The sequence below is a fragment of the Colossoma macropomum genome, unplaced genomic scaffold (genome assembly GCF_904425465.1).
Source record: "Colossoma macropomum unplaced genomic scaffold, Colossoma_macropomum, whole genome shotgun sequence".
Classification (NCBI taxonomy): Eukaryota; Metazoa; Chordata; class Actinopteri; order Characiformes; family Serrasalmidae; genus Colossoma; species Colossoma macropomum.
Genome location: NW_023494786.1, coordinates 25178648 through 25201162, shown reverse-complemented (window position 1 = coordinate 25201162; position 22515 = coordinate 25178648). Strand labels below are relative to the sequence as shown.

Sequence of the window (22515 nt, the reverse complement as noted above, 5' to 3'; positions counted from 1 at the left end):
CCCCCCCCACCCCGTGATATGCACATGTAGGTTTCCCAATATAAATACAGAGAGACTTTATCAATAGCCAAAGTTAATAATTGACTTCCTTCATGTAAGAACAAAAAGAACAACTCCTACACATACACACAATTTACTCTCTACAGCAGGGATGTCCAGTCTCATCCGCAAAGAGCCGGTATAGCTGCAGGTTTTCATTTCAACGATTCGAGAGCACACCTGATAAACTGTTGAAGACGGAGACTAATTAGATAAACGAATAGAATCGAATGTGCTCCTGCTTTATTAAAACAAAACTCTGCAGCCACACCAGCCCTTTGTGGACATGATCAGACACCCCTGTTCTGCATCAGTTCGTCATCTGTTCTGTACAAATCCTCATCCATCTTTCACTCTTTCAGGTCAAAGACGAAGACTCTTCACGACAGGATCCCACTGGAGGGACTGCCCCAGCTGCCCAGTGTGCCTCAGATAGCCAAGGTGTGCATCATGTATCAGCGCTTCTTTAACTCCTGCAGATCAGTGAAGCTTATTCGGGACATTACTATCTCAAGTTTGAGGCCATTATGTAGGGATGGGTGATACAGCAAAAGGGTTTAGCACCGTGATACTTTAAGAATTTTCATGATACACACAATCACAATATTTAGTTTGTCTGATGTTTGCAAACAGGTTGGTGCAGACACAATACGCCAGCAAAAACAATAGTTCCAAATAATAATCATAACAATAATAATGACACTGAAAACTATGAGAAAAAAAGGATATATGAGATAATGACATTATGGTCTAACATCCAGTTAACTCTGTATTACTAAGGCACTGATTGTTATTTATAGGCTTTCTACAGCTGATGTAAAAATCTGTTTTTTGATGAAAATAAATGGTATTTATTCTAGAAATACTGAAATATGGGGGGAGAACATGACAGTAGTTATTTTTATCAGAATTAATTCCAAAATGAGTATCATTAGCGCTTTTAGAGAAGTAAAAAACTGCACCAAATACACACAAAAACAGATGTAGATCAGTTATATTAAATATATTTTATCAATAAAATCTTTTCATGCGCATTCTATTTTTTTATATTTATGCATTTTTAGTTTTTTTATACAGCATTACTTTATTGAAATACCTTTTTTATACAGCATTTCTCGTACACGTACCAGCTCAAGCGGCTTACAATGAAATAGTATGTTTAAAAAAATCAGAAACACACATAAAACAAGATAAAAGTTAAAATAAAAGTGTGTTCAGAATTCCTATATTGTAAAATGTAGCGAGTTCCATATTTCAGAAGCAAAAACTTGTTTGCAAACCTCTAAAACTAAATATTGTGCTTCATATCATATGTCATAAAAATGTCTTCAGATTTTTTCCATATTGCACACCCACAATACCTGTGATGTGCTCAGGAAAGAATACCATTACATAATTGAACACAATACTGCTAATAATTCAGTCATATTGCCCACCCTTACCATGACATACGCAGCGGGTGATGATACAGTTATGTACGATTATACTGTATGGTCATGTTGTTCCTTTTCCTATGTGATGATACAGCTGTGTATAATTATGTGTCTAATGAGAGAGTTGTGTGTGTGTGTGTGTGTGTGTGTGTGTGTGTTTGTGTGCTGTCTTTCAGCTGCTTTGTGATGATGTCACAGGTCTTAAGTTCAATCCGGTTCTCTACCCCAGGGTGAGTCTCTCCCTCTCTCTCATTCTCAGACATACACACACATACACGTCCTAACACTGCAGAGTCAGCCTACCTGCTGCTTTTTTGTCATAAAGGCTAATTGGGGTAGAGTTCTGCTCTATTTGCAGTCGTCCAGGTCATCTAAGCTAATGTCTGTGCACCCTGGGGCACTGTAAAGTCCATCTGCTTTGCTGATGCCCGGCAGTGTCAGTCTGTGTGAGTTTCAGCATCACCCGGATCATCTCAGGACCCATTTGGGCTCTCAGCCATGGCAAACACGAAGCCCTTGCTGAATTATGAAAAGGTCCTGACACACATATGTTCCCCCTGCCGGCTCTCTGTCTCACTGCCTGTCTCTGTTTTTATCTCTCCCCTAAGGGCTCCCAACTAATAGTCAGTTTTGATGAGCATGAAGTCAACAACACCTTCAAGTTCGGGGTCATATATCAGAAGTTTGGGCAGGTGAGTGTTAAAGGTGAAAGAACGGGAACATATGGAGGGCTCAAGCTTCAGTTTTTGAATTCTTAAAGGGAAATTCCACCGATTTTTTTTTAATTTCTTCATAATTCAGTTATCGAGATGCAAAGTCATTCAGAGTGGATTGATGTGAAATGATGCATTGAACAGAAACTTAGCAACTCCGACTTCTTTACAGTGGTGGTAATAGGAACTACGTGTCGCAATACCTACAACCCAAAAATCATTTCATATACTATCCAAAATGATCCCTAAACTCAAATGAGTTTTTATATATAATGTTGAAAGTGAAAAAAATACTCATAATCACAAGTTTCATAAGGTTTTTTTTTTTTTTCGGGGACTGTTTTGCCTTACAATACCTCTCCACCATGATGGCTTAAAAAATGCTTTAGGCCAAAACCTAGCTATCATAACTATGATAATAACTTTTCACATGTCTGGCTCCTATCACCCCCACTGTGACTCAGCAAGTTTCAGAACAGAGTATTTCACATCAAACCACTCTGAATGACTTTGTTTGCATCTTAATGACTCAATTATGCAGAAATTTTGAAAAATAAGTGGACTTCCCTTTTAAGACCAAGCTTGTTTCTCATGGTTTTTCTTTGTCTACCTCAGACGTCAGAAGAAGAGCTGTTCGGAAATAATGAAGAGACGCCAGCGTTTGCAGAGTTCCTCAGCATGTTGGGAGACAACATTGAACTGCAGGACTTTAAAGGGTGACTCATTCTTACCCAACACATGCCACTTATACACTTAATTAGGCTTTCAATTATCCTTTCATTAAATCTATTACTCAGTAAGGTCTTCATTAAGTCCTTTATTCAATTATGCTTTCATTAAGGCTATTATAACCAAAGCTACAGCATAAATTCTTATCATGTACACTCACTGGCTACTTTATTAGGAACACCAGCCTAATGCCGAGTAGGGCCCTTGTTCTTTGCTCTCAGAGCAGCCTGAATTCTTTATGCAATGGAGTCAACAAGGTGCTGGAAACATTCCTTAAAGATTCTGGCCCATGTTGACATGATCACATTATGTGATGCTAAAGATTTGTCAGGTGTACAATCATTCTGTGAATCTCCTGTTACACACATCCAAAAGGTGCTCTACAAAATTCAGAGGCCACTGAAGTCCACTGAACCTATTGTCATGTTAATGGAATCAGTTTGAGATGTCTTGTGACAAGGTGCATTTTCATGTTGGTAGATGTCATTAGAAGATAAATATAAAATAAATAAATTAAGGCCGTAAAGGGTTGCACATGGTCAGCAAAATACTCAGACAGACTGTAGCATTCAAACAAAGCTTGACTGGTATTAGGGGGCCCAGTGAATGCCAAGAAAACATACCCCACACCATTATACCACCACAACCAGCATGAACCATTGACACAAGGCAGGTCCATGGATTCGTGCTGTTTACGCCAAATTCAGACACTACCACCTGCATGCACTCTAGCAGAAATCGGGATACATCAGACCAGGTGAGGTTTTCTCAATTTTCAAAAGTCTAGTTTGTGTGAGCCTGTGCCCACTGTAGCCTTAGATTCTTGGCTGACATGAGTGGAACCTGATGTGATCTTTTGCTGTTCTAGCTCATCCACATCAAGGATTGATATGCATTTCTGATCTCCACTTTTGTAAAGAGTGGTATGTAACCATTCTGTAAGCTAGAACAAGTCTGGCCATTCTCCTCTGACACTTCTCATCAACAAGGTGTTTCCATCCACAGAAATCTCCGAAGTCTGTAAACTCTATAGACTATGAAAATACCAGGAGATAAGCAGTTTCTGAAGTTCAACCACAAAGTCACTTAGATCACTTTTTTCCCATTCTGACATTTGATGTGAGCATTAACTGAAGCTTTTGATGTGTGTCTGCATGATTTAATGCGTTGCGCTGCTGCCACACAATTGGCTGATTGGATAATTGTAACTGAGCAGGTCAACAGGTGTTCCCAATAAAGTGGCCACTAAGTGCATGTTCTTCTTACCTATTAAGGCTGAATCTCAAATGGCTTTCTACTCTCTATGTACTGCATCGCATAGGTCATGATACTTTGGCTTCTACACCCAACTAGTGCACTAAATATTAGTTGGAGACTCAGACAGCTAATGACCAAATACAAATGGCTTTCTATTCAACATATAATGCACTTTGGGTGTAGAAGCCGTCATTTCATGACCTACATAGTGCACTACATAGGGAGCCATCTGAGCCCTAATAAAACGTTTTGTTTATTTAGTATAAATGGCTCCTTTTAGCTTACCTACACCATAAAAAGAAAAAAATCACAATTCACAGTTCAGTTAATCAACAGCATTAGTTACGGTTAGGATTAGCTGTGTTAAATTTAGGTTTTGGGTTGAGGTTAAGGTTTATGTTGTGCAGGGATTAAGTGGATATGCAGTTTAAGGGGTTGAATTTTAAATTTAATAGATTTATAATTTTCAGTTAAAGATAAGAGTAGCATGTAGAAATCATCTGCAGTGGATCATTATAAAAGTTGGTGCTTAAATTTCTGTGTGATGTTTTGGTCCTCAGGTTCCGTGGGGGTCTGGACGTGTCTCATGGGCAGACAGGCTCTCAGTCTGTCTACACTGTGTTCCGCAACAGAGAAATCATGTTCCACGTCTCCACTAAACTTCCCTTCACAGAAGGAGATGTACAGCAGGTAGACTACACACTCCTATCATACAGCCTTGTTCATGTTCTACCCTCCATATTTTCTTACATCAGTGTTTCCCTAGTCTTTATCCTGAAATACCCCTGAGCTGCAAATCATCACTCACCAGGTTTCCATCCAGCTGTTGAATTAAATGCAAACTGAATAATTGAATTGTCTCAAAACTTTATGACAATTAGGCTGTGAGCTCTGAGCTCTGTAACAGAGAATAAAACTCATCATGCAACATCTGTAAAATCACGTCTGAACAATAAGGACTGATGTTACAGACAAACCTATATTTTAAATCCTATGAGCACAATGACTGAACACACTGGCAAACGTAACGGCTCAGGACCTGCTGCCTTCTGAGCTGACTTAAGCAGTCATATGACTTAATTCTATTCACATTTACATTACTTATTAGGGAAATGTGTTTCCATCATAATTAATGGCTTTTCTTTTTATCTGAAAACAAAAATATGGCCAAAAGTGACACTTGCGTAATAGGCCACACAAACTCACAGGGGGAGCTGCCAAATCTTGAAGGGTATAGTGTGTAAAAATCACGTATCTTCTGTCGCATCACTAACCACAAAGTTCCAAACTGCCTCTGGAAGCATCATCAGCACAGAACTGTGTGTCGGGAGCGTCATGAAATAGTGTTGCATGACTGAGCAGCTGCAAACAAGCCTAAGATCACTATGCACAATGCCAAGTGTTGGCTAGAGTGGTGTAAAGCATGCTGCCACTGGACTCTGGAGCAATGGAAACGTGTTCTCTGGAGTCATGAATCATACTTCACTATCTGGCAGCCTGATGGACAAATGAGGGTTTGGTGAATACCAGGAAAACACTACCTACTGGAATGCATAGTGCCAACAGTAAAGTTTGGTAGAGGAGGGATAATCATCTGGGGCTGTTTTTCAGAGTTTGTGCCTCATAGTTCCAGTGAAGGGTGATGTTAATGCTACAGCATACAGACATTTTAGACAATTATGTGCTTCCTACTTTGTGGGAACAGTTTGGGGAAGGCTCTTTCCCATTACAGCATGACTGTGCCCCTGAGCACAAAGCGAGCTCTTCTCAGAAGAGTGGAGGCTGTCATAGCCACAGACTGGGGTGGTGGGGGGATGAGCAGGCTCCATACTAATGTCCATGGTTTTGGAATGGGATGTCCAACAAGTTCTTATAGATGTGATGGACACTTTAGACAATACAGTGTGTATATGATTCACCTCAAACTGTGATGTGAATTTTGGTGAAATATTTTGTCGATTTTGTTTCGGTTCACACAGCTCCTAGACTCTTGGAACTTGCACAAACTGTGCATGACAACATGGTCATGTGGTAAAGAAAGAAATGTTGAAAGGAGTTTTTGCTCGACTGTGTAACCATTTTAATTGTGTAACAACAATTTAGGGAAGTGGAGATGTTATTTGCAGAAATGTAAAATGCTTGTGATATATCTAGTTCTGTATCTTGCAGCTGCAGAGGAAGAGGCACATTGGGAATGATATTGTGGCTGCAGTTTTCCAGGAAGAACCCACACCATTTGTTCCTGACATGATCGCCTCCAACTTCCTCCACGCCTACGTGCTGGTGCAGGCAGAAAACCCCTGCACTGAGCACACTACCTACAAGGTAATGCTTGGATTAAAGATGTCCTGATTTCTGATCAAGTTTTCACCCCTGATCTGAGTCATTTAGCTCTGAAATTCTGATTATACTGAGTACTGATTTGCATTTTCCTAGATAATATGGCCACAGAGTGCAAATTTACACCGCAAAGAATTTTATAAGCTCTGAAATTGTCTAGGCAAACCAAGCCTTCTAAGACTTAAAGGGGAATTCCACTGATTTCTAAATTTTTTTGCATGATATGCAAAATCTTTCAGAGTGGTTTGATGTGAAATGCTCCATTTTAGAGAAACTTGCCAAGTCAGATTTGTTCAGCCCTTTTAATGGCTCTATAAGCTGGATCATTGAAAGTTATTACATGAAATGATTACAAATGTTGCCTGGCAGAGGGGTACATGCAAGGCATTATAAGGCACAACAGTCCCTAAAGAAAACATATATTTTTAGATGTACCATTATTTCATCATTATCAACAAAATCATTAGATTTCTAGGTTCACTGGTTATATTGGATAGTACATAAATGGCTATATTTGTGCTAGACATTGCAACCATTTCTCATTAAAAGAATCTGATTTATTTTTACATCTAAATGATTGACTTATACAGCAATTTTAAAGATATAGTGGAATTCACCTTTATCTCTCAACAGACCAAAAGATAAGTGGGGTGATCCATGCCTCTGCTTGTGTTGCAGGTTTCTGTCACAGCCCGCGAGGATGTGCCCCCGTTTGGTCCACCGCTGCCAAACCCTGCAGTGTTTAAGAAGGTGAGAAGGAGATGAAGGCTGTGTCAGGTTCACTTAGCCCTGCGTGTGAGTTAGCGGAGGAACAGGATGGTGACAAAGCTGATTTTTCTCCTTGCAGGGTCCTGAGTTCCGAGACTTTCTGCTGACAAAACTGATCAATGCAGAAAACGCCTGTTATAAGTCTGACAAGTTTGCCAAGCTGGAGGTGAGTGGGAGTTACACTGCATGTACAAGCCAGCACAGCTCTGTTTGCCTCTATTTTCTTGTTTGCACAACTACAGTGAAACAAAATAACCACAGTAAGATCAAGCAGATACTGTGAGTAAGAAATGCTCTTTTTTCCCCCTGTGGTCTGTATTCTGAATGTTTCATCTGACTCTGTTGTGCACACTATACCTTTGCATATGTTTGGCATTGTTGAGACTGTTGCACTGAAACTTGATTATTCATGCCTGGATGTGCATACAGTATGTGAAAGAGAGCTGAGACAATAAAAGCAGTGAAGTAAAGCTTGAGGCACACTTAATGTCCCACTTTTTTTGTTTGTTTTTATTTTAAAGAAATATACTCATTATCAAAAAAATAGTTGCACCCAGAAGGAATCAACCGACAGGAATGAAACTTGGTGGGTAGGTTTGGCATCGTGAGACATGCAAATGATTCAGGTTTCACGCTCGGCTGCGCATGTGACGTAAGCAAGGGCAGGCCCTATCGCTGTACCTGACTGACTATATAAGGTCATCCCGTTGCACATGCTTTCTATTCTGACTCATGCTGTTTTGTTGGTAGTATCCTTTGCAAGTGAAGTATGGCTTGGGGAAAAGTTCGAAAGCAATTTGAGCAGTTGGAAGAGTTCGAGAGGGGCCTCATCGTAGGGCTCCAGGAAGCGGGATGGTCTTATCGACGTATTGCGCGCCATACTGGTTGTGAGATAGAAGAAGGCACGCACCAGCGACATGAAGGATCTGGGAGACATGCGCGGAGTGACCCAACAGCCACGATTGTGAACATTCAGTGAGCATTGATGCCCTCCATGAGTCATCCTGTTAGTGCCAGCACCATTGGCAGACGGCTGCATGATGCAGAACTACATGCATGCAGACCATTACAATGACTGCCCTTAACACCACGTCAACGTTGCCAAAGACTGCAATGGTGTCGTGCCAGACTTTCATGGAGTGACTCAGAATGGCAGCAGGTCATCTTCAGTGTCTTGGTGGAGACGACCAATGAATCTGTGTGTGGAGGCACCGTGGTCGGCGCCAAGATGACCGGATTGTTGTCACACGTCACCTGTCCCAAAGGCCTGGTGTCATGGTGTGGGTGTGCAATTTAATACGATGCCAGATCACCTTTGGTCTTCATTACAGGCACTGTGTCAGCCCAATGTTGAGGTAATGAGGTCCTGCAACCAGTGGCCCTAACTTTTCTAAATGCACTCTCGGGTGCGCTATTCCAACAGGACAATACTGCTGCCAGACCTGTCCCCAATTGAAAATGAGTGGGATGCTATTGGAAGTGCTACCAACACTCAACCCTACTACTGCAAAATCTGCAGGAACTGCTTGAGCATATACAAGCTGCATAGGGATGGATTATCGCAGGACACCATTAGGAACCTCTACAACTCCATGCCGAGACATCTGGCATGTTGTGTTAGCAAACAGGGCGGCCTGATGCCATACTGAGAAACACTACTTCTGTATGTGTAGCTCAATAAATATTGCCCATATCAGTCTAAATTAGTGTATTTCAATGAAAAACCTAATTTACAAAAAATTCCTCTTACCCCAAGTGTTGTGTCAATTTCTGACTCCTCCATAGAAAGCCACCTGCATTTATATGCACACACATCACGCAGGCATATGGGCGCAGTTTTGTTGGTTTATTTATGAATATATTTTTTCAGTTCAGAAATTAAAGATTAAGTTATTTAGAAATATAAAAAAAAATAACCTACATCTGAAGCATCAATATGCCTATGCCATGTGTGCACATAAGGGGAATGTGTGGTCTAATTCGCAGTAAGTCATAGTGTGTCCTAAACCACATTGTCAAGTCTGTACGACCTTGAAGAAAATTTGGTTTGAGTGGGTTAAGAGAAGTTTTGGGCATGAATTTACAGAAAAGATTTGACTATTGACTTTTACTGTTTGTTAGTTATGTCAGCCTTGTAGCTTCAGTGCTAAACCAAAGAATCAAAATTTAGACACCAAACACTACTGTACTGGCTGCTGGACTACATCTTGGGTATAAGAAAAATTATGAAAATAATATTTTTCACTGAATCATTCCCCACTTCACACTTTGATTTCAGCTGGGAGTCCCTGTATAAATAAAAGACTGTTTTTAAATGAACTTTGCTGATGTGTGTGTTGCAGGGAAGGACACGAGCAGCACTCTTGGATAACTTGCATGATGAACTACACAGGCAGACACAGGCCACGCTAGGCTTAGGCTCAGTTACAGATGAGGATAAGCTGGAGAACGGAGGCCATGGAGGACTGCTGGAGTCTTTTAAGGTGAGTCTTACCACACTGGAACACTCTTAAAAAATAAAGGTGCCAAAAGGTGCGCGATGTTGTAAAAGATCCATGATGAACTGTTCAATAAATGTTTTTTTTTTTGTATGAAGGATGTTTTTAGTGTTTACAGAACTTCCACATAACATAAACTCTCAAATTGTTATACATCACATCAAAGATTTTAAACCTTTAAAAGGTTCTTCGTACTCACAAATCTCCTTTTAAAGATGGTTCTTTAGGGAACCAAAAGTTGTTATTCAATGGCATCACTTGAAGAACACTTTGTGGCAATATTTTTTAAGAATGAACTTTCAAAACCGTCTTTAATCCCTTAATTTGCAGATTTATTATTCAGTTATTAATCTAAAGTTACCCAGTTATGAGAGTGAAGAAATAAAGAAGTTATATAGTCATGAGAGTGAAGAAATGAAGTGAGGGCACACATAGGAACTCTTAGAGTTTAAGGCATTAAATTAATGCATGAAAATGTGTCTCAGTAGAGAGCCTTTGTTTAATTCCCTACAATTACATTAAGTAAATATTTTTTCGTTCAATTGTACATATTATGTCTAGCTAATTTCTGTCATACTGAAGCTTGAATTTGTCTTTTAACACTTTGTCTTTTATAACCTGATCTTCTTACCTTATCCCTACTTGATGCTACTTTTTATTTAGTTTACTTAGGATGTTGTACACAAGAAGTGTGGTTACCAATTCTGCCCACAGTGTTGCTCTGTTAAAATTAAACTGAGTGGGACAGCAGGACCAAAATCTATTAGTAATTTACCTGAAACAATGTAGGACATAACTGCTAAACCTGAAACTATGCCTAAGAAGAAACTAGTCAAAGTAGTCGAAATGGAGCAGAGTTCCACTGTGTGACTGTGTATGTGTGTGGCTGTTTGCAGGCAGTGTGGAGGTGTGTGTGGGATATTTCGCGATCACACACTGCTCATGCCGTGCTGATTTGCGTAGCGGCTGTCACTGTCTTCTACCACATCCAGCTGACACAGATGTCCAGTGCCTGAGCCTACATCACACCACACATATCACATAAAGAGACATCTTTTGTATTTTGTATTTTTGTAGTTTTCTCACCATGACAAGCATAACTAACAAACAAACAAGCAAACCATCAAGAATCTCAAGGATAGAAATGAAAGATTTCTGCATATTTTGGTTTTTGAGTTCTAAACAAAGTCATTCAGGGTGGTTTGATGTGAAATGGTTTATGATAGAGAAACTTACAGACTTGACCAGTGAACCTACATGTGTTCTGTGGTTTTTACTGTAATGCTGATAATGGCAAACTATGGGTAAATTTTACAGAGACAATTTTAAACTTCCTCAAAACTATCATAACACAATGTCTTAGACATTAGGCAGCATATTTATAACCATTTCATATAACGTTCTGTGATGTAGCGTTTGGAGGTGATAAGGTTTTGCTAGAATGGCATATTTCACATCAGACCATTCTGAGTGACTTAATAATTGTTTATATCTAAACCATTTCATTTTGCAGAAAATTTGGAAGGCCTACATAATAGGAGGAGGTACAAAAGTATCCATTAGAGTAAATTAAAAAGATTTTGAAAATCTAACAGTATATAATGATGAGAATGTGTATGGAAATAATTGTGTCTACCTGCAGGGTCTTTAAAAAAAAGCAATATCATTTGACCAATTGTAAATGCTTGACACCTGACTGTTGACTGATAAAGTCTACTGCAAAGCCAAACTGAGGATAACTGGATATCTGTCACATATGACCTTTCAGGAAGCCAGATTTTTATGGAAAACGTATGGAAAATTTATGAAAGCCGGAATGAAAGATCGCCACTAATGCCCTTTTTCTCTGCAAGTGGCGCTCATGTTACTGTTTTTGTCTGTGAATCTGCTTGTTTGTAGGTGTTTACTGTATATGTTCATGTGTTTACACTGTTGCGCAAGATAAGTTGACCCAACACAAGTATTCTATTAAAATATCACAGATGTAACACACATGTTGTGCACCGAGAAGCTGACCACTGAAGCAAATCACAGTGATACTGTGTAATAAAGTTCTTTGATAACGAGAGCAGATTGTGTAAGTTGTTTCTGTCCCACACTGCTTCCCTCCTAACACTGTATATTTGTCAGCATGTGGCTCCATCTACTGAACACTCTTTGGCAGTGCAACGATCTCAGCTATTTTTCATTCATTATGAGATAAGGCAGTGAGACCATGCTGTGAAGCAAATATTGTATTCTGTGGAAAGTAGGGGTGCAGAGTAATTCTGAGTCATATCAAAATAATTAAATTAAATAGAAATTTTGACTTGATTACTTCGGGATTGAAATGCTTTCTAAGAATCCTATTTTGTTGTGAGGTCAAAAATTATTCTGAAATTATTATGAGTGGTCTATAAAAAACACAAAAAAGATTAGCAAAAAGGTCATTTTAACAATTTCACTTGTAAGCAATCATCCATAAGCAATAATACGTCTTATTTTTATCATGCTCTCTGTGTTTGTTTGTATCCCAGAGGGCCATGCGGGTGAGGAGTCACTCCATGGAGACGATGGTGGGCTCTCACAAACACAAGCCTGCAGGAGGGGGAGGAGTACCATCTAGTGTGAGTGGAGGAGTACTCCCTCAGAGCAGCACTGAGTGCACCAAGAGCACCTTCACGGTGAGAGAGAGAGAGGGGGAGGGGAAGGGGGAGGGAGAGTAGAAAGAGCGAGTGAGCATTAAAGCTCTACAATGAAAACTTTATTGGATGATGTAACTGCCTGAGGGAGTTTTAGATTGGTGCTTAACCACTCAGCCCTACACTCTTATCCTTATTTCATCAGTGCTTCACTGAGGGACGATGTATGACCACTGTGTTTGTTTATTTATTTGTTTTTGATGCATTTTCAGGACAAAAAAAAAAAAGTTTAATACCTGAGAAGGTATTGAGGTTAAGGTCTGGGTTGGATTAGGTATAAATACTTACATACAGTACTGCCCAGCCTAATATTATGTGTAGTTATCAACCTGCCTCACAAACAATCCTTAATTAAAATAATTAAGATATGCTGCTAATCGAATTTAACAATTTATTCTAATCTTAAATAATGTTTTTACAAGCAAAGGCACACAGTTGTTGTCAAGATAAATGGCTTTAAAAAATGTGCTTAGCTGCCTTTTGCTTGGTACTGTATGTATGACCTCCTGTCCTGACACTGTATAAGAACAAGTGTGTGTGTTTTTGTGTACGTGCAGCCCCCGGTTCTGTCAGCCAAGTCTCCTCTGAAGAGTCCGGTGAAACGGCGCTCAGGCCTCTTTCCCAGACTGCACTCCAGCACAGAGAGTCCTACTGAGAGACATCCGTCCCGCAGGTCTCATATGCACATATGCTTTTGTCACTACACATGTGAGGATATAAAGTGGTTCTGTGACAAACCTAACCATTAACCCAACCCTGATTATAAAGGGGAATTCCACTGATTTTTTAAAATTTCTGCATAATTAAATGTTTAAGATTCCGAGTGATTTGGAGTGGTTTGATGCAAAATGCTCCATTCTAGAGAAACTTATGAAGTCAGAATTGATCATAGTGGTGGTGATAGGAACCAGATGTCTGAAAAGTTTAATGCCTTTAAAGGCAACCTTGTGGCATGTTTGATGTGCTTGATGTCTAAGACAGTATTTTCTGATAGTTTTAAGACAAGAATTAGATTAAAACATGTTTTTAAATGCATCCATGGCAGAGCTTTGTAGGGCAAGATAGTCCCAAGAGAAAACATTTCAGATTTATCAGTTTCACCAATATCAACATCACATATAAAACCTCGGAAGACACGTGTAGGTTCACTGGTGGTTTTCAATAGGAAGTAAAATGGCTGTATCTGTGTTGTAGACATTGAGACACCTGGTTCCTATAGGTCTGTATGTTTGTCCACAATGAACCATTCCACATCAAACCACTCTGAATGACTTTGCTTACATCCCAACCACTGAATTATGCAGAAAGTTTGAAAAAATCAGTGGAGTTCCTCTTTTACCATCCTCTTTAGAAGAAGCATCAGTCAAAAATCACTGAAAAGCAATGTGTTTATGCAGCTGCAACAGTAGAAACACTAGAAAAAAGTAATACATTGAATATTTACAAAATTTCCATGTGAATATAATGTATCACATCAACACAATTTTGTCTTTTAGTTTACTTGTTTTTTGGAGTAACCGTGTTGATGTAATATATTTTATTAATGTGGAAATGCTGTATTTTCCAGTCAAGTAAACTCAGCCCATCACCATTTTCAGCTGTTTTCAGCTTGTTGGATTTAGAATTTACAATATGCAGATAATGCGCTCTTCTAAAGACTGTGTAATTTCTTTTTGCAGTGACCAGAAAACGGCAGACATCATCCCACACTCGCAGGAAGTGAGGTCAGAGACTTCATCTAACCCAAGCTCGCCAGAGATCTGTCCAAACAAAGAAAGGTCAGTTGACTGTGGTGTCTCACTTCTGCTGTATGATTCACCAGCCGTTTGAGTTCCTCCAGACAGTGACTAACTTCTCTCGTTCTCTGTCCCTGTCTGTCCCTGTCTGTGCTCCGCAGGCCGTTTGTGAAGCTGAAGGAGTGCAGTGGCCGGGCAAACATCTCTCGCTCATCCTCCAGCACCAGCAGCTTCAGCAGCACGGCCGGAGAAGGAGAGGGCCTGGAGGAACTGGACATGGTCAGACACACAGCACAGTTACACAATGACATAGCACAGCACAGTTAAAAAACAACATAGCACAGTTGTAGCACATTTACAGCACAGTTACAGAACAACATGGAACACTTGCAGCACAGTCACAGCACAGTTAGAGAGAAACATAGCACTGTCACACCAGTTTCAAAAAACAGAACAGTTACAGCACAGTTGCAAAACAACATGGCACATTAGCAGCACAGTCACAGCACAGTTACAGAGCAACATAGCACATTTGAAGCACAGTCACAGCACAGTTACAGAGCAACATAGCACTGTCAGACCAGTTTCAAAAAACAGAACAGTTTCAAAGCAACATAACAAAGATAGCTCAGTTACAAAACAACAGCACAAACAGCACAGTTGCCAAACAACATAGCACAGTCATATCACAGTTTCAAAACAACATAGCACAGTCATATCACAGTTTCAAAACAACATAGCACAGTCATATCACAGTTTCAAAACAACATAGCACAGTCACAGCAGTTGCAAAACAACAAAGCAGCAGCTAAAAAATAACCTAACACTGCACAGTTACAAAACTACACAGCACACAACAGTTACAGCACAGCATAGTTAAAGCTCCTTTTCTAACCATCTATCACAGCACATTCACAATGATAAAGCAACAAAACAGTAACAGCACAGTTACAAACCAACACAGCTGACTAAGGCTGTGCTGATATTAATCAGTGAATGGAATTCCATTTTTGGGGATTTTGCATTAATTTTTAAACTTTAAACATTTGCATTGATATTTATTTTTTTTATCTATGTTTATACACATGGATTTACTTCAGTCAATTTAAATGAGACACGTACTGAATGCCTATAGGCAGTAGCAATGAAAGAGCAGTACTTTTTTCAAAGCTTCTTCTTTAGCTTCTATATCCAGCTTGACATTTGCTTTATAGTCAGCCCACACCACAGTACAAAATGCCATGCCATGCCGCAGCAAACTTCTTCATGATAACAATCACTGCGCAGAGTGCAGCACAATGCAGCACAGCACAGCATAGCCAGCCTTAAGTAGAGTGTAGAGCTTAGAAGCAAGCATAACCATAGTGGCCTCGCCTGTGGTTGAATAAATCTTAGTCTAGCAGGTTGAAGGGGCCAATAAGATTCTCTAAATAGCATAGGCTGCATCAGTTTTGAGTATTCCCTGCTCCATAATATCTGATCCAGCAACTGATTGACAGTTCTGACAAATTCTGACAAATCTCATCTCCATTAGTTACTGTTATTGGCTATCTGGTAGGATCTGTAGCACTTGTGCTAGCAGACTCAAAATCTCGGTAGCACAAAGGAAATCTTGAAGCAGACAGCAGAAAAATACCTGCTGAAAACATTTTATATATTCAAATCATTTTATATATTCAAAAATAATCTTGCTTTATGTCCAAGGAGACATACATGTTTGAGAAGACTCTATATGAATTTACATCAATTTACAATTCCAAGTTAGCACAGTATGTGAAGTGCTAATAAAAACTGGAAGTAGTGATTAGTAAATTCTGTGTGATCTCTATTCAGAGTTAATGGTGCTTTCACAGAAGTGCACATTACCCACTAATACCCCCCCCCTCCCCCTATACCATGACAGACCCTGGCTTTTGAGTTTTACGCTGATAACTATCTGAATGGTCTTTTTCTTTTTTGGTCCAAAGAATACAACGTCCATTTTTTTTCTATTAATTAAAGGGTTAACTCATGACCATACATGTTTCCACTGTGCATTTCAGATAAGCTTGAGCCCAGAGAAGTCAGCAGCGTTTCTGGGCACCGTTGACCTATGATTTCCACATGATATAATAACTTGCATTAGGGGATGCAGTGACAGTGTGGTTTGTCAAAGCTCTCAAGCCCATGTGGTGACATCCATCACAGAAACATGCTGATTGTTAATGCAGTGCCATCTGAGGGGTCAAAGGTCACAGGCATTCAGTTGTGGTTTTTGGCCTTTTCCTTTACACATAGAGATTTCTTCAGATTCCCTAAACCTTTCATGATATTATGCACTGTAGAGGGTGAAATATCTAAAATCTCAATCCCCACCTGAGAATCCAACTGGATTTTTTACTGATGCATTTTTGACAAAGTGACGACCCTTGACTCTTCCTTGCTCATAGAGGACTCTGCCTTTCCTGGGTGCTCCTTACAAACCCAAGCATGACTGCTGTTTAAGAAGTTTTTGAACATTTCACAACAGTCCTAGTCTTAAATTTTTTAGAATGTGTTTCAGGCACCAATTTCAGAATGAACCTATATTTACAACAAATAAGAAAGAAAGAAAGAAAGAAAGAAAGAAAGAAAGAAAGAAAGAAATTGATAAGATAAATCATTAAATATCTCTGTACTATTTTTTTTTTTTCAAATACAGGTCAGAGTAGATTTATAAATCACTGCTTTCTATTTTTTTGGAATTGAGTTTGTAAATTAAAAATTAATTCTGTCAACCATGCTCACATTAATCAAACCAGTTAAATTATTTAGCAAGTCAAGAAAGTCAAGAAAGCTGCCCCTTTACACTATTAGTTAATAGTTTTGACATTGGTCTTCCACATTTTCTCATCGCTTAACATAGGAAGTAACACTTAGAGATGGTTGTAATTGGCATTAAGAGACATGTCCATCGTTATTTTGTAAACGGTCAATTATCAAGCCATTCATGATCTGGATCAGGTGTGCTGGGGCAGGGATTATTTAAAATGTGCACCCAGAAGTTGAGAGGCTCTGAGTCACATAAGACTTACTACAGCAAGTGGCAGGCAGATGGAGGAATGATAGTGACAGGGCACTCGTGCATGTTGTGTTCCCCCAGAGCAGTCACCCAAGTTCAGCCTCGTCTGCCGTGTTCAGCCCCTCCCTCAGCGTGGAGAGCCAGAACTCTGCAACACCACTCATTATGTGCCGCAGTCCTACTGGTAATAAAAGTGAAGACACACACACATTCACTCTCACGCAGGCATGGGCATGCATGTAAGACCACGATCATTACATGCATGAACTCACATACACAAGCACCCAACATGCACACGCACACAAAGTGCCCTAATACTTTTACAATTAGATTTCTCTGTTTTTCTCAGATGGGAAAAGTAAAACTTCACCTAGGTCAAACCTGAAGTTCCGTTTTGATAAGCTGAGCCACTCTTCAACAGTGAGTAGAGTGGTCACATACGCCTCATGTTAACTCTTGTGTTAACTTTGAGAGTGGAAATGTAGCAGCTTCTATATATTGTCTTTTGTGTTTCAGGGGCATTAAGTGAGATGAGAGTGACTGCAGAGAAAGCAGGTATTGTCACTGCTATTCTACATTCATCTAAACTTTTAAGGGGTCCATATCATGGAAATCCAAAAATTCCTTGGATTTTTTTTCAAATAAAAGCCTTTGATGTAGTATGTAAACGTTATTTAAGTTTCAAAACATGTATTCACTGAAGTCATTGCTTTTGTGATCTAAAGAAAACTAACATAATAACATATAACCACCTATTTAGCCTACAGCCCTTTAGCCCCACCCAATCAGGCTGAAGTTATTAGTGTTTCTGTTTGGAATGTTTTTTGAATGAGGCACAATATAGAACAGGACAGTAATCATATGTTAGTATGTTACATATATACATATATACATATATTAGTCTTAAAGGTACAGTGACAAAAACACTTTCTTTAATTGGAAGAGATAGATGAGATAGAGAGAGAAAGATGTAAGCATGTTTAGGACAGTGAAAAATATCATGTAATTGAAAAGTGAATTTTCGTGCTGCTCACTCTCCAGTTAGTATAGTCAGTATATAGAAACTGTTTGGAGTTGTGAAATAACTGAAGTTTGCGGGGAGGACTGTGCATGAAACCCCTCCTCCTTCAAATCTAACACCCTATAAAATTCACATCGTTACCTTTAGTTTCCCGTGATGAAGTTCTTGCAATTCCCACCACCACACCACCACCACCCCTGTACCCCAGTCCTATGACAGTCCTACCACAGTTATAAGAAGGGGGGTCTGGCCTTTTAGCTACAGGCAGAAGCTACCCAGAACTCCAGCCCTAGTTCTCAGAGTTGTCTCCCCTCCCTCAATCAGTCTTCCCTCATACTACCACCACATGTTCAAGGCACAGTCCGAACTCGCAAACAGCCCATTTTGAATTCATTGTTTTTGTGATATCAGAAAAAAAGCTTTAGCTCTGTTTATTGATTTTGAAGTTGAAAGGAATGTTTCAGCCCAGTTTAAGGCCAATCAAATCAAGAGTTTGATATAGTATATAAACATTGTCAGAGTTTGAAAATGTATTGTTCACTCTCCACTCTATACGGTTCATATATGACAACTAAGCTGCTTTGAGTTGTGATTTCATAAAAAACGAAACTAATTCCTTGCCTCTTCAGCCTACAGCAGTTTAGCCCCACCCTTTCAGTAATAAGCAGTGTTTCAGGCCAGACAGCTTTTATTTATTACAATAGCCAATCAGAATGAGAAGTTGCATATATCACTCGTAATGGTACATTAACAATGAGCCTGCTTAATTAAGAGAGACTGGAATAAAGAGAGGTTCAGAAAGTGGTCATGCAAAAATGAATTGTGACTTTTTAGGTGCATAAAACCACAGGAACATTATAGGTGGTCCTGCAAGGAAAACGTGATATAGGCCCTTTAAAGTCTAGTTTTTCATATAGATTTATATTCTTCTGCTTCACATTTTTATTTTCTTCTCACATGTTGACAGTAATCTATGTCTACTTTCCCTCTCCAGGCATTGTAGCTTAATCGGAGCCAAGAAGCGTTCTGCTAATTTTTAAAGAGAGTAGGGACCACCTGCTGTATGGACCGCAACCACCTTCATCACTGCTCAGCCAGCGCACTCCTTTATGACCTGCACACAAGCACATGCCTTCAAGCCTGCACACACACAGAAACTAGACGAGCAAGTCTTAATGCATTAACAGTAACAAACTGGACTGTTTCCACATGTGCTGTACAAACCTGTGAAAGCTTCTATGTTCAAAATTCAAAGGCACATTCACTCTTATGCTGCTTCTCATCAAACAGGTAGTGTATAAAATCCAACTTTCTGGAACACTTGATTAGATATAGACTTCGTTTCAAGACGTTCAGTGTCTTCAGTTCTGTTTTTTTGTTTTTTTTTGATAATTTTCAGTTGAAATTATCAACTGTATTCTGGGATACAAAAGCAGCTGTGTAGTTGGTTTGCAATGTTAGTGGGTGAAAAAAACATCATGCTATTTATTTGCTCAGTCTTTGTGATTACTGTGAGTTTATCTTTTTGGTACTTTTAAAGCATCAGTTGCAATGATGTTCAGTAAGTAATGACTGAACCCCAACCCTACAGCAGAGGTACGACTCCATATGGCACATTGGTACAGAATTTGTTAGCATATTAGTAGTCTGTCTGTGTGGAGGTTTGTGTATAGATGCTGCTCACTGGCTGAGAATGTATGAGATGTATGAGTGTCTATGGGCTTTTTTCAGTCTGCCAGTTCTGACTTGCTAATTTGCTGTCTTCTAGTTCATGCACAGATCTTTCCCAGCAGCTTTATACTTACCTTCTGTGAATAGTCTTATTAATCTATTAATTAATTAATTAACTTGTCCATGCTTAGTGCACAAACATGTTCATTTAATTTCATAACAAATGTTGCTAATAAAGCTTAACAGAACATTAGCCAAAAAATACTCTGATCAATGTGAACTTGTGCCTTTTTTAATGAAATATAGAAATTACAGTACTTTGCAGCAGTCAGAGACCATCTTTCATTTTTTTTTATTTTCAGTCATTGCATCCAAGTTCCAATAAGTATTTTAAGTATGTTAATACATGAAGTAGGTTCATTTTTCAGCAATTTCTGAGGAGGTTAAGTGTGAAATACTCCACTTACAATAGAAAGGACAAAGGAGGATAAAGGACAAAATAGTTTCCAAAACTGAAGTTTAAAATTCATTTAGAGATAGAAACAAAACAAAAGAAATGTCACTCTTAACAACTGAGCTAGACCTGGTAGACCACCATCAGATAAACAGCACTTAAAGCTTTCATCTTTGAGACAAAGGAGAAAATCAAGCTCCACTGTTGCTTCTAATCTGAAAAATGCACAGGTGTTTCTGTCCATCCTTCCACTGTGAGAAGACAACACCTGAAAAAACTACACCTGATGTATGTATATATATATATATATATATATATATATATATATATATATATATATATGTATGTATTTTAACTGAGTGTGAGGTCACAGGTGGGACACATCAGGTGTAGTTTTTTGTAGTGTAACTGAGCTAACCTTAGCATGTTAGCAAATTCAGCATTATGTTCGACTTAATTTCGATTAGCTATGACAGCACAGTCCAGCTAAATAGCACAGCATTTTAAATTGGAAGCCAACCTGTAGTACAAAGTGCACTATAATTTCTCATTAGGTTGAACAAAAACAGTTGCTATGAAAAACTGCATGTGTGGGCGGAGCATGGACTGGTCAATAACTCTTTTAATATTCAGGCCATATGTTTCAGTATCAGGGTTTGTTCCAGTTGTTTTTTCAAAAATTTCGGTATTTGGTTTTTCAGTAACTAATACAGCATTGCCAACTGTCATTTATTTGTGCTTAAATGATATTTAAATGATGTTAGAAGACATAGTCCTACTTAAGGTTTTCACATATGCTGTACCTCAAATTACTAAGGTACAGTAAGACAAATCATTCATACAGTATGAGTGGCCAAAAGACTTAGACTCCCTTAAAACAGTTCTTCTTCACATTAATTTTTATTCACAGTTGTGCCATTTAATCAGCATTACACAGACTGTACATATACCAAAAATATAGTTTCAAACCCCCTACACAGTTCATATGTAAAGATCATGACCTGTGACCTAGTGAGCCATGTTTGTGATTCAGTTTCCTTTATAGAATTAGCAAACATAATGCTCTTTCTCAAATGTCTGGGAAATGGGAAGTGCTCCTGTGTGCATTATTCTCTTTTTCCCAAAGAGGAAATCGTTGCATAATTCTCAATGAATTGTTGCGCTTGTACTGTGCTTTGCTAGACACCCAAATGCTTTGTATGTAGTGGGAGCTCACAGTCAGTGTCTAGCCCCCATCTTAATGATGTGCAGCCATGTACGTCAGTGCACTCATCTATTTGGTGCAAAAATTTGCAAAGTGATGCTTTAGCTAAGCGTCTGTCTGAGCAGAGAATGAGTGGAATAGTCCTGCTACTGCCCAGGAGTTCTTGTTTGATAGTGAACGGAGCTGAAGTACCAACAACAGTGTGTTTATACTGACATAATTTATTGCTTTTGAACCTTGTGTCGATGTCATGTAAAATATAAAGGCAGAGTAAATCTAGAGTTAAATAACTGAAGATAATTTAAAAGATTATTCATGTATATGTATATTTGGTTATGTAATGTGCCATTGAGAATTTATTATGAAATAAAATGTTGTATTTTGTGTCATATACACTGTCCTTTTTGTAGTTGGATGCAAAATGAATCAAACAGATCCTTGCACGTATGTATGTGTGTGTATATATATATATATATATGTGTGTGTGTGTGTGTGTGTATATTTGTATATATATATATATATATATATATATATATATATATATATATATATATATAATCTCGTATCTACATTTTTGTTTTCCAGTTTTAACATAATTTGAAAATGCCTGTCACCCTTTACATTGTGTGTAAATTTCATGATGATTGGACCAAAAGAAATGGCCCAAAATGACTTGGAAAAAATTCTGGTTTCATTGACTTACATTAAAAGTGAAGTATGTTTTTTCTGTAAAGTTATCATTTTGGAGATACAAGGTTTTCTTCCAACAACAGATATACATATTAGAAGGGACATGTAGAAGTCCTAAAGTTAGTAATCAGGCTATGAGAGTTACCATAGCCCATTATAGCTCTTCCTGCACTACACTCTTAAAAAGTTTCTGAAATGGTTCTTGGCTTGTATCTAGGAGAAGATTTGAATTGTTCCAGGT

General features: G+C 38.8%; 1 protein-coding gene across 9 annotated transcripts in view; it reads left to right on the top strand.

The window, feature by feature from the left end:
* Positions 1-20653, top strand: part of rap1gap2a (RAP1 GTPase activating protein 2a) — a 116043-nt gene extending 95390 nt beyond the window's left edge. For 4 of the 9 annotated variants that reach the window (XM_036564787.1, XM_036564790.1, XM_036564779.1 and 1 more), the window contains 17 exons: positions 402-480; positions 1649-1702; positions 2081-2164; positions 2801-2901; positions 4732-4861; positions 6341-6496; positions 7190-7261; positions 7359-7445; positions 9622-9762; positions 12294-12440; positions 13016-13131; positions 14138-14236; positions 14356-14473; positions 17316-17418; positions 17584-17654; positions 17751-17789; positions 19250-20652. In XM_036564787.1, the coding sequence (XP_036420680.1) occupies positions 402-480; positions 1649-1702; positions 2081-2164; positions 2801-2901; positions 4732-4861; positions 6341-6496; positions 7190-7261; positions 7359-7445; positions 9622-9762; positions 12294-12440; positions 13016-13131; positions 14138-14236; positions 14356-14473; positions 17316-17418; positions 17584-17654; positions 17751-17759 (1567 nt within the window). In that variant the 3' untranslated portion in view covers positions 17760-17789; positions 19250-20652. Of the gene's footprint in view, positions 1-401; positions 481-1648; positions 1703-2080; positions 2165-2800; positions 2902-4731; positions 4862-6340; positions 6497-7189; positions 7262-7358; positions 7446-9621; positions 9763-10673; positions 11846-12293; positions 12441-13015; positions 13132-14137; positions 14237-14355; positions 14474-17315; positions 17419-17583; positions 17655-17750; positions 17790-19249 lie in introns of those variants that run through there. The other 5 variants (XM_036564789.1, XM_036564794.1, XM_036564791.1 and 2 more) reach the window with 5 other exon arrangements.
* Positions 20654-22515: the final 1862 nt, after the last annotated feature.